Below are 17,401 nucleotides of genomic sequence, written 5' to 3' on the forward strand. Positions count from 1 at the left end.
TCATGTGTTTACATTTCTCTTCATGGCCTTCACCTAGACTGACCACTGTTAGTCTTTGTCTAGTGTGTGACACATGAAATAGAAAAACACAATTGTTACTCCTTTTTAATCAAGGGTGATTTAATTCAATCTCCTTGATCAGGGACTTGTCAAAGCTCCTTCTTAGGGAATCTTCTATACATCAGCAACTTTTTCTTCATGGGTCCTTTAGCTGCTTGATCCACTTCTCTTCTTGATGTCATGAAATCTAGTTGAGCTTCTTCTTTGTAGGGCAACAACTATAGATCAATTTCCTCCTTTGTTCATCATGTTATTCCTTTCTTCATGGAAAGTGGCCTTCTTCATATCTGGAACCTTCATCATATGACTACTTCTTTCTTATCTTGCTTCTTCTATCCATCACATGAATGCTAGTTTGTACTTGTAAGTAGTCCTGCATGAACTTATCTAGATATTATTCAAGAAATCAAAATATATCATTAAATCAAATCGTACAAGCTCTTGATCATGACATCTTTCTGTAGGTATCAACATCCTGCATTTATGTTGACACATCTCCCAAAGATATCCATTCTCAAGGGTCTTCATCTTTTCTATCCGAGTCTTCATAGAGATTTTCTAGTAAAGTCTTTTGGATGTTGATTGCCTTCATTAGGGTTGCATATCTCACGATCTCTTTCTTCCTTACACATTCCATTCCCAATAAGTAGCTTTCAATCAGAGTTTCTTCATTGTAGTCAACCACCTCATACTTCATAAGAGGACATAGTATATTGATTTCATCTAGTGTGACTTATGCCTTTCTGCATCCTTTCAGAGGAGGAGATCATTTTCCCTTGATCATGCTTCTTAAGATAGAAGTAATGATCCATATTACCTGCAACCATATGACATGACATTATAAAATTAAATACAAGCATACATACCTCATTTTACCTTTAGGTTATCCAGGCTTCTTTCAACAACTTCCTTGATTGAAAGATCTTCAACCCCTTGAACTGCTCCTATGACATCATATTATCATCCATGATCTCAAGTTGGAGTTTCTATTGAAACACTTGCTTCATCCCTAGATCAGTGAATCTTCTAGTGAAGATTCCATCAGAGAATCTTGAGGATATTAAAGATCCTTATTCGGTAGATGTTTCCCTTTTTTTTGCATGATGAGCCTTCTTTAAATGTTTGAGTTCTGCAAAGTTATAGCCTTCAACTTGCCTTTTTCCATGGAAACCCTAAGTTGTTGAATGAGGTATCTTACTTCTCCTATGAAATTAGTTACCCTCGTGATGATGTTACACTTCTCATTATATATTTGTAGACATAACTTATGCAGGATCTAGAAGCCCAAAAGAAACTTATGGTGAGAGAGGGCGTTTTGGAAAGAATTCCAAGTGGGTGCGGTTGAAACCAGCTAGGGTTCACTCTTGTCATTTTGTTCATAGTAGGTTTCCCACCAATCCTTGACGTGTGGGGCGACTTTAAGAAGTGCAAAAGTAATCTTTTCCTGATTGGAAAAGTCATGAACTGAAAAATATCCTTCCAATAGATTTAACCATTTATCTACAGCGTCTGCATCTATCAGGCCTTCGAATATGGGAACGCTGAAGTTAATTTGTACCTTAAAAGGAGTGGTGCCTCCAGAGTGGCTGCTGGATGAAGATGCATTGCCTGTGGGTAGTCGTCGAAGGATCTGGGCAAAGTTATCCATCATCGCGTCCTTTTATCGCTCAAGGGCTTCCCCAACGACATTTTGAAAGGATCTCTTGCCCCCTCGTCTTTCTTTTCTTCCGCCATGGGAGGTTGTTGGGTTTTGCGAGGCTGATCTTGCAGTGGTTCAACCAGATCAAGCCCTAACTCCTTGTACCTTGACCTTGTTGGGGACATGCAAAGAAAAACAGAGAAAGAACAGATCGCTTTGATACCACTAATCCGAACTTAAACAAGAATGCAACAACTTACAAATATAATAAAAAACACAGAGATGCAACAGAAAAACACTCCATTTCATTAATAGAAAAACACTGAACTATGCTTACGAACAGAATGGATATAAGATAGCTCAGGCGATGGTAGCTTATCTCTAAGAAGAGATGTGGCGTCTACATGCCTCTGAATTATCTTACAATGAAACTCAAGGGCCTATTTATTATTGGAAAACATGAGAAAACCCTAAGCAACCAAAACCCTAGCCCTAGGAGATGTAACACCAAGAGTTTGTGGGTCCCCTTGGGGTTAGTTGGGCAACCAACTTCCCGGGGTCGTAACTTGGTCATATTATCTCTGTTTGGCGCGTACGATACCTTGTTGGCAAGGTCTCTCTGAGTACTATAGGTTTTGTTGCAGGCCCCTACCTATTGAAACAGCCCTGTCACAGACCCCAAAAAAATGTCATTTAGGGGGTCAAAATTGCTCTGGAAGTTTAGGACCTGAAAAGCTGCTAAAAATAGTAAATGCTAAAATGAACAAGGAAACAAATGAAACTGACTGAGGTTCTAGGTGGAATAGGCGGGTGGCCACCAATATCCACCTGGATCGGTGGCAGTGCGGGTAGAAGAGGCATGATTTGGACAAAATTGGGTGGACGAGTTGCTGGTGCAACCAGGCAACTGCCACATCTTTGTAAACTTGTAAAATACACTTGTATGATAGTTTGAAGTATTTGGGGCAAACTTGGTTCGGGGAGTTGCCCCCTCCTTTCATAAACTGGTGTGTGCACTGTTTATTGCTATTTATTGGATATCACACATTTTATGAAGTCAATGATAAAGAAGGTAAGTGAGTTGAATGAATGATAATTTCGCTACATTATTGAAGTAAAGGAACACTTGAACAAAGAATTTGGCTAAGTCTTGGATTTTAGGTGTAGTCCAAAAACTTTAGTAGTGTTGAAACGAAAGAGTTAGTCAGTGTTGCACATCGCTTGCAGTGGACTTAAATCACCTCTAGTGTGGGGTCGTGACAGTTGGTATCGAAGCCGTTTCGGAGGAAGTGGAAGAAGTAGTTGGTCGAAGTGCGGCATAGTTTGGCAGGGGCATGGAAGCACTTAGTCAGGGCTTTGAGTTGGCACTACAACCAACGAGTGCCCGTGTCCGCCCACGAGCATGTGGAGAGGCGAAAAACTGAACGGGCGAGTCAGGCATAGCGGGCGCGTTTAACCGAACGGACGAGTCAGGCATAGCGGGCGCGTTTAACCGAACGAGCAAGTCGGGCATAGTAGGCACGTTTAACCGAATCGAGTTGAGGCAACATGCTCCCGCGTTGCACAAGGGTGACGGGCGTGAGGTGCGGGCGCCTACCTGCCCGACTCGTGCAAAGGTCACATAGTCATAGTAACAAGGGCAAGGTGAGCAGTAGCAACAAGGGTGAGGCAAGCGACTAGCATGGGCAATGACGTGACTTGTGAGTGAAGGAAGACTGGGGGAAGGCTTAGTGTGCGGACTAAGGAAGAGACGAGGCACGGGCAAGGGGCACGCACACCTGGCAAGGGGCGCCTGCCTGATTCTTGGAAGGTCGGCACGAGGGGCGCGCCCACTGGGAGGGGTACCCACAGTAGAGTGTAAGTTGGCTCATTCAAAGTATAACACGTCAACTCAGTTAAATGGTGATGGACGAGCGGGTATATATTGGACAGGAGTGAGTCGACCAAAGCAACCATTCAAACAATGTAGTTCACACAAGTTCAGAGAAGTGCGAAGTGCGAAGGGTGAACGAATAGTTCGGGGGCAGCTCGTGTAGACCACGACGACCCGCGGGCAAAACAGTGCAAGTCGCATGCAACAGGTAGCAGTCTGGGCCATGCGCCCGCCCAAGGCGGGCAGGACAGGCGGATTTCTGAACGGGGTGACTTCTGTAGTTGCAGCTGCGGAACTTGGGGATCCTTTACAGTGCGGGCAGAGGCTACAGGAATTGGTTGGTAGTGTGGTTATAAGTGGCACATCTTGATAGTGCGGGCAAAGCTACACAACGCGGCCAACAGTGCAGGCATAAGCTGCACGATTTGGACATAATTGAGTGGACGAGTTGCTGGTGCAACCAGGCAATTGTCACACCTTTGTAGACTTGTAAAATACACTTGTATTATATTTTGAAGTATTTGGGGTGAACTTGGTTTAGGGAGTTGCCCCCTTCCTTCATAAACTTGTGTGTACTGTTTATAGCTGTTTATTGGATATCACACATTTTATGAAATAAACGATAAAGTAGATAATTGTTGATCACCTTGGTTTCTATGATGATGATGGCAATGCTTCTTCTTGCTTCCTTTGGATGTAGAAATGTTGAATATGGAAACTTCAAGATGCTTCAAATGTGTAGTCCTTTCTTTGAGTGAAGGTAGGGTCCCTGAGGTCTTCTTGTCCTTGTGATGATGTGATCCTTGAGATGAATACTTCTCCTTAGTGCTTCTTAGTCCCTTCCTTCAAGATGATGTATGGATTAGTCCTTGATGATTTCCTTGTGCTCGGCCCTTATGAATCTTTCTTCAGTTGATGTTCTTCAAGCTGCCTCTTCTTGTCTTATCACCTTAGCTTTGATACCATGTCGAGAAATTTAGGGTCAACTAGGTTAGGTGATTTCTCTTACTTTGATAATTGCTTGTGATGTCATTTTACTTGATTAGTTTCTTCTCCAACTTGATTATTATTGTGTTTTCTATCATCAAACAAGTACCAAACAATAAAGATCAATGAGACAAGAGGACACAAGATATAGGCTATCAGCGAGGGCCAAAACCTCTCCTCTTGAGAGGAAAACCCATAAGAAGTCTTCTCTTCTTATAGAATTTCAAATGATGAATTCCAAGATCTAAGACCCTTGTCAAAAACCCCTCCAAGACCAAGTCAATCCTTCCTCCTTGATGAGCCTTCCATCTAATTCTTCAGAGAACTTGTTCCTAGAAACTTTGCCAGCAAGTTTAACCCCAACAACTTCTCCAGTAAATCCGACCTCAGCAGCTTCACTAGCGACTTCGACCCTACGAGCTTCACTAACAACTTCGACCCCAACAACTTCACCAACAACTTCGACCCCAACAATTTCTTCTGCAATTTCGACTGGTGTAAAAACCCTAGCTCTTGTACGTGTCCGAGAGGATGGTGATTTCTTCCTTCTTCACTTGACTTGGTTCTTCCTTCTATGGAAATCGTTTTGTATAATATGCCCTAACTAAACTTCTTATGGCAAGTTTGCAATTCAGTCTAGAAGCTGCAATAGTTTCCCTAATTCTTTTGCACATGTGAAGGTATTAGGCTTCCTTTTTCGTCTTTTTCTCTTCTTAGATCGAACTTCTTGAGAGCTGATTGGATAATCTTCAAATGAGGGCAATGTCTCTTATATATAGGCTTCTCTTCTAGGTCGAATAACTGCTTGGAGGGGCCGACTTGTCCTCTCATGAAGGCCGACATGATCTTTGCTTGTTGACAAGGTCTTGGAGGGTCTATTTGACACTTTTGACTTTACATAAATTTTATTTACAATATACAACATGCCCAAAAGGGTCTTCCATACATGACAATGACTCAATTGACTTGTTGACTCAATGACAAGCCCTAAAAGCACTCAATGGGTACTTGACCTATAAATCAAATAACATTGAACATGATACCCATGCATCAAGAATGACAATAATAAATTTCTTTTCTCTTTAATATCAAATACATAAAATCATGATTACATATCTCATTATGAAGACCGAACCTAGTTACACATTTCAACACCAACCCCCAAGGGGAGAAACAATTCCTATTTCGGCCCATCAATGCATAGGTGCATGTGATAAATTTGGTCATGGAGCGGGAAAGACTTAAAGGAAGATGCCACAGTCATGGTGCCATGTTATGTATAAAAATTAAATTGTTATGTATTAATAAGTATTAATTTAGGAAGAAGGGGCATGAGCAAAAGATCATGACCCCTCAGGTAGGCACTGAGGCTATATTTAAGCCAGGAGCCATTAATTGTAACATCATCACTCAATTTTCTTATATAATATAATAAAATATATAAATACATATGTTACTTAAATCAATGCCTTTACAACATCTAGTATTAGAGCCACGTTCAACGCCCTTTGACTGTTACCGGTCTGTAGCCAACCACTGTCTGCTGATACCTATTCGTTGAGCCTGTTTGCCATTCACCGTCATTTCCATGGTATTCTATCCTCCTTTTGTTGACACGTGTCCTTTGTTGCCTATTCAACTGATCGTTCTTGTTCCGTTAGTCTTCTCCATTGCCGACATCCCTCCTTCATTAGCACCTTACTCAATATACTAATTATGATAGTACTAAATGTGCTAACCAATTAGTGATTCTTGAATCGAATATAATCGAAACAATGGATTCGATGAATAAAAAAAAATATGACATAAGCAATCTGGAACTAAGTATTGGAGACTATACTATTGTCTCGCAATTCACCATTAAAATCTTATTTTGTGATAATAGTGATATAATTCCGGGTTCACCCTAGATGGAATCTTTAGTGTCCTTCATTCTAAATACAAAAAATAAGTTTTTGACATTTTCCTACAAAAAGAAAAAAATAACTCTATAGGATGATACATTGAAGCCAGATTCAATAACACCAAAACATGTGAAAGGTGTCTCAAAATTAATTCTTGAAGAAAACCAGAAGTCAATGCAAAATATGTAGAAGGAAGTTGAAAAGATTATCGCTGAAAAAATGAAGAAGTATCACTGAAAAAACGAAGGTTATTGTTATATATTAATTTAGGAAGAAGGGGCATGATCAAAAGATCATGACCCCTCAAGTAGGCACTGAGGCTATATTTAAGCCAGGAGCCATCAATTGTAACATCATCACTCAATTTTCTTATATAATAAAATAAATATATAAATACCTCTGTTATTTAAATCTGTGCCTTTTCAACATGCCAGGAAGATATAATGATGATAAGTGTTGGAAGAATAATCCTCTTTGGTTATACAAACTTGGCTCATTCACTTGAATGGAAGGAGAAAACCCTCAAGTGAAGGCCAACAATCATAGGAGTCCAAGAGACCTCTTGGAATATGAAACCAAGTGTCAAGACAATGTGTATTAGTATGTATGTTCAGTGAATAATATGTATCACATGATTATCTTTCTTTGGTTTATCCATCAATCTTGCATTTCTTTTAGGCAGAGACATACACACTATTGTTAAAATTTGGTAGCTCAGAGATGAATTTCTCCTAGAAGAAATCATATCTTTCTGTTCTGTTTGAAACACCTATAATAAGGTTTCATTTCTAACAATTCTAATATGATTTGCAAAAATAGTAGGTCAGATCTCAATTTGGAATTGACTTTCCAAAAATAGAAAGTCATGTCTAAATGATCAAGAATGATCTCTACATATGGAATCCATTTTAAAATCAAATCAATCATGATTATACAAGTCAAGAATTAATATTTTATCCTTATTAATATTATTATTATTAGACAATGGTGACTTTATTTATTCTCTCTCTCTCTCTCTCTCTATACGCTATTGAACAATTGAATAAATCTAATAGAAAGAGAATCATTTGGGTTTTCCCTTTGAGGGATTTTGCCCTGGTCATTGGACCTAAATCTCAGTGTCTACAATCGCTGATCTGAAAAAGTTTTGAAGAAGAAATCTGCATTCTAAGTAATTGTAACAACATAGAACATTTAGCTTTCTGCAAAGTACATTTAGTTTTCTGCAAAGTACATTCAGTTTTCTACATAGATCTTTCAAGTTTCTGCAATTTTTTTTTAAGTTTCTGCGTAGAACCTTCATACTTTTAAGTTTTTAACAACTACATGACCTAATTTCGGGCAGTCTTCACCATTATTCTTGACAGCTTCCAGTGGCTAGTCCTGGGAAGATTCTTTCCTATCTTTCAGTTGACTAGTACGGCCTTGTCTTTAAGGATTTCATGCATCATTTTCAGTGATTGTTCAAGAGAAGTTTCCCTCTCTCATGTCTTCTATTCCTGGTCAATCTGGGAACATCACTTGGGGGGTGGGGGGTGGAGGAGTGGGAGGGGGGATTGGTTTATTTAATACAAACTTGAAGACAGTAAAAAGATTCTATCATTTTGCTTTCCCTTCTTCTTTTGACTTCCATATTTCACTCATTCTCCAGCCTCTTCCATGCTGTCATTCAGTGCTTGGGCAGCACATGGTGGTTTGGGTTTGTTGACATCTATTACTCGCTGCATGGATGGGCTTTCTAGATTTGATTTTATTTTATTATGGCCCTTGGGCCCTATATTAAGGCCCTAATACCCTTTCATCATTAGTTTAATTGTTATATTAGGAGGTTGGCTAGAACTTTTCATGGTCCTATTTTATTGTAATTGTACTCTTTGTCTCCTCTATATATACTAAGGAGATTTAGTCTTAGGATCATTAAATCCTGTCTTGTATATTTTATTTGTTGTAAAAAGAAGTTCCCCCTCAAAGTGGACTGTAATTATTGGTTTATTATCACTTTTAAGACACAAGGTTCATAACACAGACATGAGCCCCTTCCAAATTCATTGTTTTCTGTTGTATTTGGACATACATACTTGATCATCTTTGCTTAGATATAATGAAAATCTGATCCTCTGTTGGAAAATCCAAGTTTCTATGTGTAAGAATTCAATTGTTAAATATCTCTCACTTTAAGAATTGAATAAAGATTCTCCTCTTAAATCAACAATATTTGATCTTTCACCTTGCTCTTTTTTCTTCCCTTTCAAACAATTCCATAACCTGACAAATAAAGAACCAATCGACGAAACTCTATAACAAACAAAGATAAAAAAAAAGGAGATTGTATTCTTGGTGTTATAAGGCTAAATCATCCATTATTAATGTAAAAATATCACAAATTTGTGAAGTTAAGCTGCATATTTGTAAGTTTGTTTCATGAAAAAATTATAGGTTAAATCTCACTTTTAGGGTCAAAAGCAGCAAGGTTCAGTTCACATTTAACTTGTTTTAGTATCAGATTTTTCCAAACTTCTATCTGATAACCAAAGGGAAACCTCCCTGGAGTTAGCACACACTAACTCTGAAGAGGTGTAGATTTTGGGTGACATTTAGCAATCAACCTTTCTGCAAATTTGGGGTCGTCTTTGTGTTGTCTTCAGTGCAGCCCTGAGTGATAATAAGACCAGCAATAGGAGTTGTATAGTAGGTGACAAATTCCGACATTTAACTAATTGTGTGTAAGATTAAAGGTACATTAGGAGAGGAAACATAGTACTCTCGTGCAAGTCTATCCTTTCTTACTGTAGGGACATCTTCCCCCATGTACCATCATTCAAAGTTGTGAACATGATCTGTGTCCTTCTTGATAACTAAAGGTGTTCCATTCAGTTCTCATTTTTCTCCGTCTCTCTTGGTATTAATTTCAGAAGTGTTCCTGGCCTGTATTTCAGTGCAATCATGCTAGTTGCAAATTGCAATTAATGCCTAGGTTGTGCTCTTTAAATAGTTGATCTCATATCAATAGGAGATATTAGATATATTGTCTGGTTTAGCATTTAAATTTACGATTAATTAGCCTATTAATTTCTACATTTTAGGCTCTTCCTTTGCTATATTGTATCAATTTTCACCCCAATGATGTTCTACAAACCAGGGGGCAGCAATTGATCGAATTTTGGGAGCAATCGTACATGGAAGAAACCTGACAACACCAATCGATTATGTCCTATGCATTGGTCACTTTTTAAGCAAGGTATGTGGTGATTTGAAAATGTTCAACAAAGATTTTAAAGTTTAAACCTAGAAGAATGTATTATTTATTTGGTGAGTGAATCACTGGAGGAGAGAAATGGGAATTGTACTAGCGTCCTTACTATTCCTTTTGTAGGACCACCTCAAAAGATGTTCAAAAGGGTGTTGGGTTTGCATTGCAAAACAAATCATATCAAGATTAAGAATGCTATCTCGACTTGTGACAAAATGAAGTCATACATAAGTGACTACTCATCTATTCTGATTTTTAGGTGACTTATTGCCAATTGGTAATGCCTGGCTATAGATTTCCAAGCTCAGGAATCTTTTGGCAATATGGCATCCTGATGCCCAAGATCTTTACTTGGCAGTATGATTTGATGAACAGTATGCACTCAACAAGATTATGAAAATTTGTGGTCATAGAGGCTTTTTGTGGAATTCCTTATTGTTCGAGGACATTTATGGCATAGGCATTCACAGTCCATTTTCCCTTCTAAGGGTCAATTTTCCACATTCAGTTATGCCTCCATTCTACTCTTAACTGTTGTCGATGATTTCTATGAAACATATACGTTTCTCATCCTTGGATTTTGTAGGTCTGTTTTAGATTACGTATGTTGTTTCCGATCTCTGTCCTCATCCATACTAGTTTTAACTGTTTTCGTAATTGACGAGTCTCAACATGGGATCTATGTGAATGGGACACAAGTCTGACTCTTCCAGAAGCAAATTTTAGGAGATCTTTCTTTATTTTATAAATGATGAATCTCTGCAATACTTTCTTAAATTGTCTTATTTCCTTTATTTTAAGACCATCTCCCTCTATATTCGAATCCATTGAATAGAATTGGAACTAGTAACTAGTAACCCAGTAACAGTTTTTATTTTATATCCTCTCTTAGCCTAAGTCGATAATATCTGTTCCAAAGTCCATGAAAGGATTTCCACTCTAACTTCTTTCCTCTTCATGTTTTTCTTATTTGAATATAAGTTGGATAGGTACTAGTCTTGTGTTGTTTTTTGATGCGTAGGGTTATTGTCCAAGTATCCTTGGTTTCTGAATTTATACAGCGGGGTATCCTTACAGGCTTAGTCCTGCATTATCTTTTCTTCCATTGACTATGTTCCCTGTCTCTGAGTTTTGTCTCTTAGTTTTGTTTGGATTCTTCACATTTCTTCTTATTATGATCATTGGATTATCATTTTGAGCAAATCAAGAAGGAATTTATTACTTCATGTCAAGACCTAAATGCGAGAATACCTTTTTGATTTTGCCTATATCGGTAAACAAATATATACCATAAGAGGCAAAAAGTGCATCCAGTGATCAATATTCCATCTGGGTTGAACTATCACTGTTCGACTCCCTTAACTGAGATCCAAATATGCATATCCTATGATTTCTTACTGTTTCACAGTTTACTTGGTAGAGTTACCCGGTTTCTTTCATGCACCTTTCCATATGTTGCTGAATATAGATGTGTTTTCATCTCATAAATCATTGCTTCTGGTAAAATCAGCCTTCCTAAGCACATGTGAGCTACTCCTGGTATATGCAATTCTTCTTTCCCAACTTGGCTTTTCAAGTCTGATATGTATTGACTATGTCTTATGTTTCTTTGTTCATGCCAATTTCTTGGTCTTTTTTCATCCAAGTAATTGGTCCATTGTTTGACTTGTGAAATAAAAAAATGAAATTTGAATTCCTATAACAGGTATCTATGTTACTGTGGATCTTCTCGTCCGTTTAAAACTGAAAGTGAGTCTTTTCATTGCATTATCAGGATGCTGGTCCATTGATTGAAGTAGTAGTAATTGAAGTAGTCGTTGACAGAAAGTAGTGGTAATTGTGCAGTTTCCTAATGTTTTCTCCTCCTTTTATGACTCTGTTCCACACCCATTTCAATTTTCACAAACCTCCATGGTTCGATGTGATTTTAAATAGTTTAACGAGAATGCATGAAGGGAAGTGATCAGTTAGTGGTGTATGTGATCTTGACATGGCCTTTGTAACTATGATGATTCAAAGTTAGTGACCTAATCAAACATACTTGAAATGCCTCGTTGAATTCCATTCTTCTGACCAGTTTATTTGGTGCTTGAGGCTAATTGTGACCTGACAATGCAAGGGGAATTTTGATCTATTATGCAATTTGGTTTAATGCATATGTAATGTTTTACTTTCAGGATAAAGATATATACAATTTCTTTGAGCCAGAACTCCCTTTTGATAAAGAGGGAAATGGGGTGATTGAAGGAGAAAGGAAGCAGCCATCCAAAAAGGGCAGTAATATCAAATCACAAGATACAAGTGAAACTGAAAATGACAGAGGGAATGCGGGTTGTCAGGATGGATCATCTGTTCTCGACCTAAAGGGCGATGACTACTTTTCTTGTACTGTTGGTCGGAAGCGATCTAATGCACGTTATTCTCTTGCATCCTCAGAGGAGGTCATTGCTTTTTTAAATGCTCTTGCAAAAAGAAGTAAGTCACATGTTGATAAAGCTCAAACAAAAGGTTGAAATGATCATTATTAATTTGTCCATATTTAAATGGATCTCGTAATAGAAATATCTTGTGATGGTGTGCACAATGCTATACAAGAAGTTTTAGGGGTTAATATTCCTTTTGGGTTATCCCTTTCCTTTATTGGAAAGAATCACCTTAATTATTGAATTGTAAAATTAATTCATTAAAACAAATCATTTTTTCATGTGTGAGAAATGTATACATTATTTTTAGGCTTCACTTAATTTTAATAAGAGAAGATTGAACATCCATTGAGTTTTCCATTCTTCCAAACAACATTATAGACATTGTTCACAAAAATTATCCCCAACATAAAGTGTCTAACTTGACGATTTTGAAGTGGTGTGGATCCCTTAAGGATCATCAATTTGAAGATGATATATCATTAGTGTTCAATTTCACTATATATATATATATATATATATATTGTTGCCAAGATTGACCTTTGTTCATGCTTGAGTTGTCCATTTGTCCTTGTTGCAATGGTGGCTCCATAAGTCAACTATATGGTTTTGTCAAACCCAATTCCTATCCTTAGAAGCCTATGCCCAATCTCTAGAAGCAAACTCAACTTCTCCTTTCATCCCTTCTCCACTTCAATCCATCTTTCGTCAACCTTTATCTTTCCAACATCATTGCCAACCAACCTAATTGTACATCATAATGGTTTAAATCCAGTGCTTGGCATGACATGGTCTCAACTTGATGACTTTTTGACTTCCCATAAGCACAAATTTATGTATTTATTTCGAAGGTGCCAATTTTCTCTGGGCCTATACTCATGCACTCATTTTCACATGCTCACTTCTTAAATTAACTTTTGCACATCTTCATTAATGCATGTGCATATATGCGCTTGCATAAGATTCCTCTCACAAATTAGTAGTGTCTTGGCATACATATCTTCATTTGCTCTTTCCATGCTAGCCTTTCCTTTGCCAAGTCTTTAGTGGTATTGCTTTGAAATCCAAGTGTTCGCTCTGTTTGGATTTTTCATCATTTTCCTCTAAAGATCTTTCAAGCTTTGCTTCATGCTTCTTGACATCTGCATCAACTACTCTTGACATTCTACTTCTTTATTCTTTCCAAGTTTTTATCTAAATCATAGCATCCAAAAGTAAACAATCCTATTCGTTATATGCCAATGATATTTCTGACTTGTCTAGTAATGCCATTGTCTTAGTTTGCTATATACTACACATCTCAAAATATTTCGTAGAGTTTTATTATTGGCTTTGGGTTATCCTTCAATTTGTAGAGGATATATTGAACTATAATGCAATTTATCACCCAAATTCTTTGAAATAATCCACCATCCATGTCAAAAGTAATTGTCTTTGGCAGTCCAATTATCTTCACAATTTCCTTGAAAAATGGCTCTGCACAATAACTTGCATTACTTGTCTTACTACAAGGTAATAAATGTGTCATCTTGGAAAATCTGCTAATAATAACAAACATTGAGTCAAATCTTTTGTGTTCTACAAAAAATTAGAACAAAAACCATCAATATTACCTCCCATGGAACTCTCAATAAGAACAATACACTATACAGTTGTATATTGACTCACTCACTTAGCTACCTAACATTTTCAATAAATTTTAGTAAATCTTCTAACCTCTTCCCTCAAACAAGGCCAATAATACCTTTCCTTTGACAAGCTTTGGATCTCATCTCTCTCAATTTGTCTTGTTAATCCTCTACTATATGATTCTCTTATCAAATCTTATTGCACAAACTTCACATACACATAAATTGTCTTCATTTGAATAGATAACCATCTTCAAGGAAAATCTTAGGGGCTAAATTTCAAATGTGTTAATTTTCAATGCTTTGTCCCAAAAAAAATTCATTAATTTCCATTTTTTTCTAAAAATGATTCACCCAAAGTTTATTTGATAAAATTATTTTACGTTAATAATCGCCAAAATTTTATAGAAACTATATAAAATCATTATAAATTTGAATATTTTTACAAAAATATCGTCAAACATTTTATGTCTTGTGTATTAGGGACTAAGAAGATTCACCAAAGTTTTTACATTTTAAGTTAAATTTCCATCCCTAAATTTTCTCCTTACCATTTTGGAGAAGATGATTTAAATCCATATTACTATCTTGAACTATTGGATTTCTACACCTTTCTATAATTTGTATGAAATCCTCGTTATGCTCATATAAATGATTTCTCTATGTACTTGTTTTCCTTTAAATATATCACCATCTTGAATAAGATAATCTAACTCCATACATGTATCTTGGACCACTAGATTTCTATGTCGTCATACAAATCCTCTCTATTTAAATTTAATTGTCTCACTACACATTGGAGTCAATGTTAATGTCTCACACAATGCATCAATAACCTTATTCTCTTTAATTGATTGATGTTTCAACATAGTAGTATAACTCAACACCTCTCACATGCCTCAACTTCACTTAATTGACTATATAATAATTATATAGTAGTTAGTCTTCAAAACAAATTCATAGAGTAACAAATAATGAATCTAATGCTTGAATGGATACGTTATCATATGAAATTCCAAATTATACATCAAATCCATATTCTTTGTTTCATTTAGCTTCTAACCAAAGAACGCGATTAGTCTACCTTCCTAGCTAAAAAACTACCTAAAATTCATCGCCTTTGCACTAGTGTATGTTAAAAAATAAAAAAGGTAGAAATATTTCCTTTAACATGATAATTACTTGTGATTACTTAGTGATATTTAATAACTTCTTTTATGTCTTCTTTTATCTTCTTGTAATCAAGTAACTATCCAAAGCGAAACATGAAGATCAACAAAACAAGAACATATGATATAAGCTCTTAGCTAGGGCTAAAACCCCCTTCTAGTGGAAACCCAAAAACTTGTCTTCTCTTCCATTAGAATCAAATTGAATGAGATAACCAAGACCCTTGACCAAAATACTTTCACTCCACCAAGTCAACCTCCCATGATGAATATACAAACTTCAATAGTCAACCCTAATCAAACTGCTTCAATCCAGATTTCAGCCCCCCAGCTTCAGAATTTTAGCCCTACTGTAGACTTGCAACTTCGACCCCCTGTTGATCCAGATCTTTTACTTCATGGATGCATACAAAATTGCATTTAAAAGAGCAGGTAACCAAGTAATATAAACACAAAAAGAAGCGGAAATCAAAATCAACATGAGATCAAAGACATAAAACGATTTGATTACGGAGTTCACGGAGTGTGGGCTACGTCTCTGCTCTGTTGAGAATTCAATAAGGTAGTAAGTAGGTTGATTATCTTAACTTGATAACTGTTTGTGTTACCTTTTTACTTATTAGCTTTGTTCCTTATTATTACAATGTGCGATACATCAAACAACTACCAAAACAATAAGAACAATGACACAATATATAGGATGAAAGCCAGGGCCAAAACGCCTCCTCTCGAGGGGAAAACTTGAAAGTCTCTTCTCCTCTTATAGATTCTTTAATTGATGAATACCATGACCTAGTGACTTTGACAAATACCCTCCAAGGTTAAAGATCAACTCGACCTCTAGATGTAGAGACTTCGATCTCCCACTATAGATCCAAAATTCTGGCTCATGACAACTGTTGCAACTGCTGCTGTTTCTCCTGGAGACTTCGATCTCCCTCGAATGGCCTTCTCCTCCCTTCACTTGCCTTTCCTTGAGTCTTAGGGCTACTAATTCACCCTAAGAGACCTTCACTTGCCTTTTCTTCTCTTCCTCTTCCAAGATCGAACCAAAGATAGTCCTAGCACAAAAACCCTAATTTCGATCTTCTCAAGAGAGAGAGAGATCCAACCCAAACACTTCGACTTCTCGACTTCCTCTTCTTCATACCTTCTCCTTTGACTTCTTCTCTTCCTCTTCTTCACATAAAATGAGATGAGTGAACGTGTAGAATGGAGGATGAGTTCCTCTTCTATATATATGCTCTTCCAAGGGAAAGATGTGGCTCTTCATGTACGTCGACTTGATCTTGGAGGTATTTTGACACTTTAAAGACAATTTTTTTTTTACAAGATACAATGTGCACATAGGGTCTTCAATATATGACAATGACTCTACAATCCCTAGAAGCACTCAATGGGTGCTACACCTAGAAAATAAAAGAATTTGAGCATGAAACCCATGCTCCAATACTAATTTCTTTTCATTTTATTATTTAAATGAATACATTTCATACTATATGAAGACCAAATCTAGTTATACATTCTTCAACACTCCCTCTTAACTATGGAGGTATTCATAAGAGATACATGGTCATTCTCAATCTGAAGAGATCTCATAAAAAGAGTTGGATTGGTAACCCATCTGTCTAGCATCATATCAACCAACATTGTTTACATAGAAAGCCCTTGACTAACAACTCTATCAACATGATCAGAGCACGATGTTGGTAAGACCAATGATTGATAGACACCATAATCATTGTCTCACAAGGTTCATACTCCACCCGAGTGTTCACAGAGTATGACCTACCTTTGGACTATTCTTATCTTGGATAGCTGGTCCTCAAAGAGATCTCATAAAAAGAGTTGGATTGGTAACCTATTTGTCTAACATCATATCAACCAACATTGTTTACATAGCAAGGCCTTGACTAACAACTCTATCAACATGATCAAAGCATAATGCTAGTGAGACCAATGATTCATAAACACCATAATAATTGTCTCACAAGGTTCATACTCCACCCGGGTGTTCACAGAGTATGGCCTTCCTTTGGACTATTCTTATCTTGGATAGATAGTCCTCAAAGAATATCGGTCCACGACTGCTCTTGTCTTGAATGCCCTACCACATTTTCAAAGAGTATCGAATGCCAGATGGTTACCCAATCGTCCATTCTTTCTTCCCAAGTGAAGACAAGAATGTAGTGTCTATGTCTCCCTCTCAATTAGGGAGGATATATCTACCAAACCAAGCTTACCCCTCAAATATACAAGCTTCTTGTTTGGAAATGACTTCGTCAATATATTAGCTACCTTCTCATCAGTGGAGATGTATTGTAGCTTCAACACACCATTTTGTACTAGCTCACAGATATAGTGATACTTCTTGTTTATATGCTTTGTCTTTCCATGAAACACTGGGTTTTCAGGAAAATGTATACAACTAGTGTTATGACAACGTATCACTGTAGGGTTCATTGGTC

General features: G+C 37.1%; 1 protein-coding gene across 4 annotated transcripts in view; it reads left to right on the plus strand.

Annotated features, from left to right (window-relative positions):
* Positions 1–12,381, plus strand: part of LOC149226756 (alpha,alpha-trehalose-phosphate synthase [UDP-forming] 1-like) — a 168,260-nt gene extending 155,879 nt beyond the window's left edge. The window contains exons 11-12 of one of the 4 annotated variants that reach the window (XM_089377594.1): positions 9,603–9,701; positions 11,891–12,377. In XM_089377594.1, coding sequence (XP_089233720.1) covers positions 9,603–9,701; positions 11,891–12,226 — 435 coding nt within the window. In that variant the 3' untranslated portion in view covers positions 12,227–12,377. Of the gene's footprint in view, positions 1–9,602; positions 9,702–11,890 lie in introns of all 4 variants that reach the window. The other 3 variants (XM_089377591.1, XM_089377592.1, XM_089377593.1) reach the window with 3 other exon arrangements.
* The last annotated feature ends 5,020 nt before the right edge of the window (positions 12,382–17,401 follow it).

This window comes from Pinus tabuliformis, chromosome J, assembly GCF_031772625.1.
Source record: "Pinus tabuliformis cultivar Carrire ecotype Pingquan chromosome J, CPIR1, whole genome shotgun sequence".
In the NCBI taxonomy this organism is placed as follows: Eukaryota; Viridiplantae; Streptophyta; class Pinopsida; order Pinales; family Pinaceae; genus Pinus; species Pinus tabuliformis.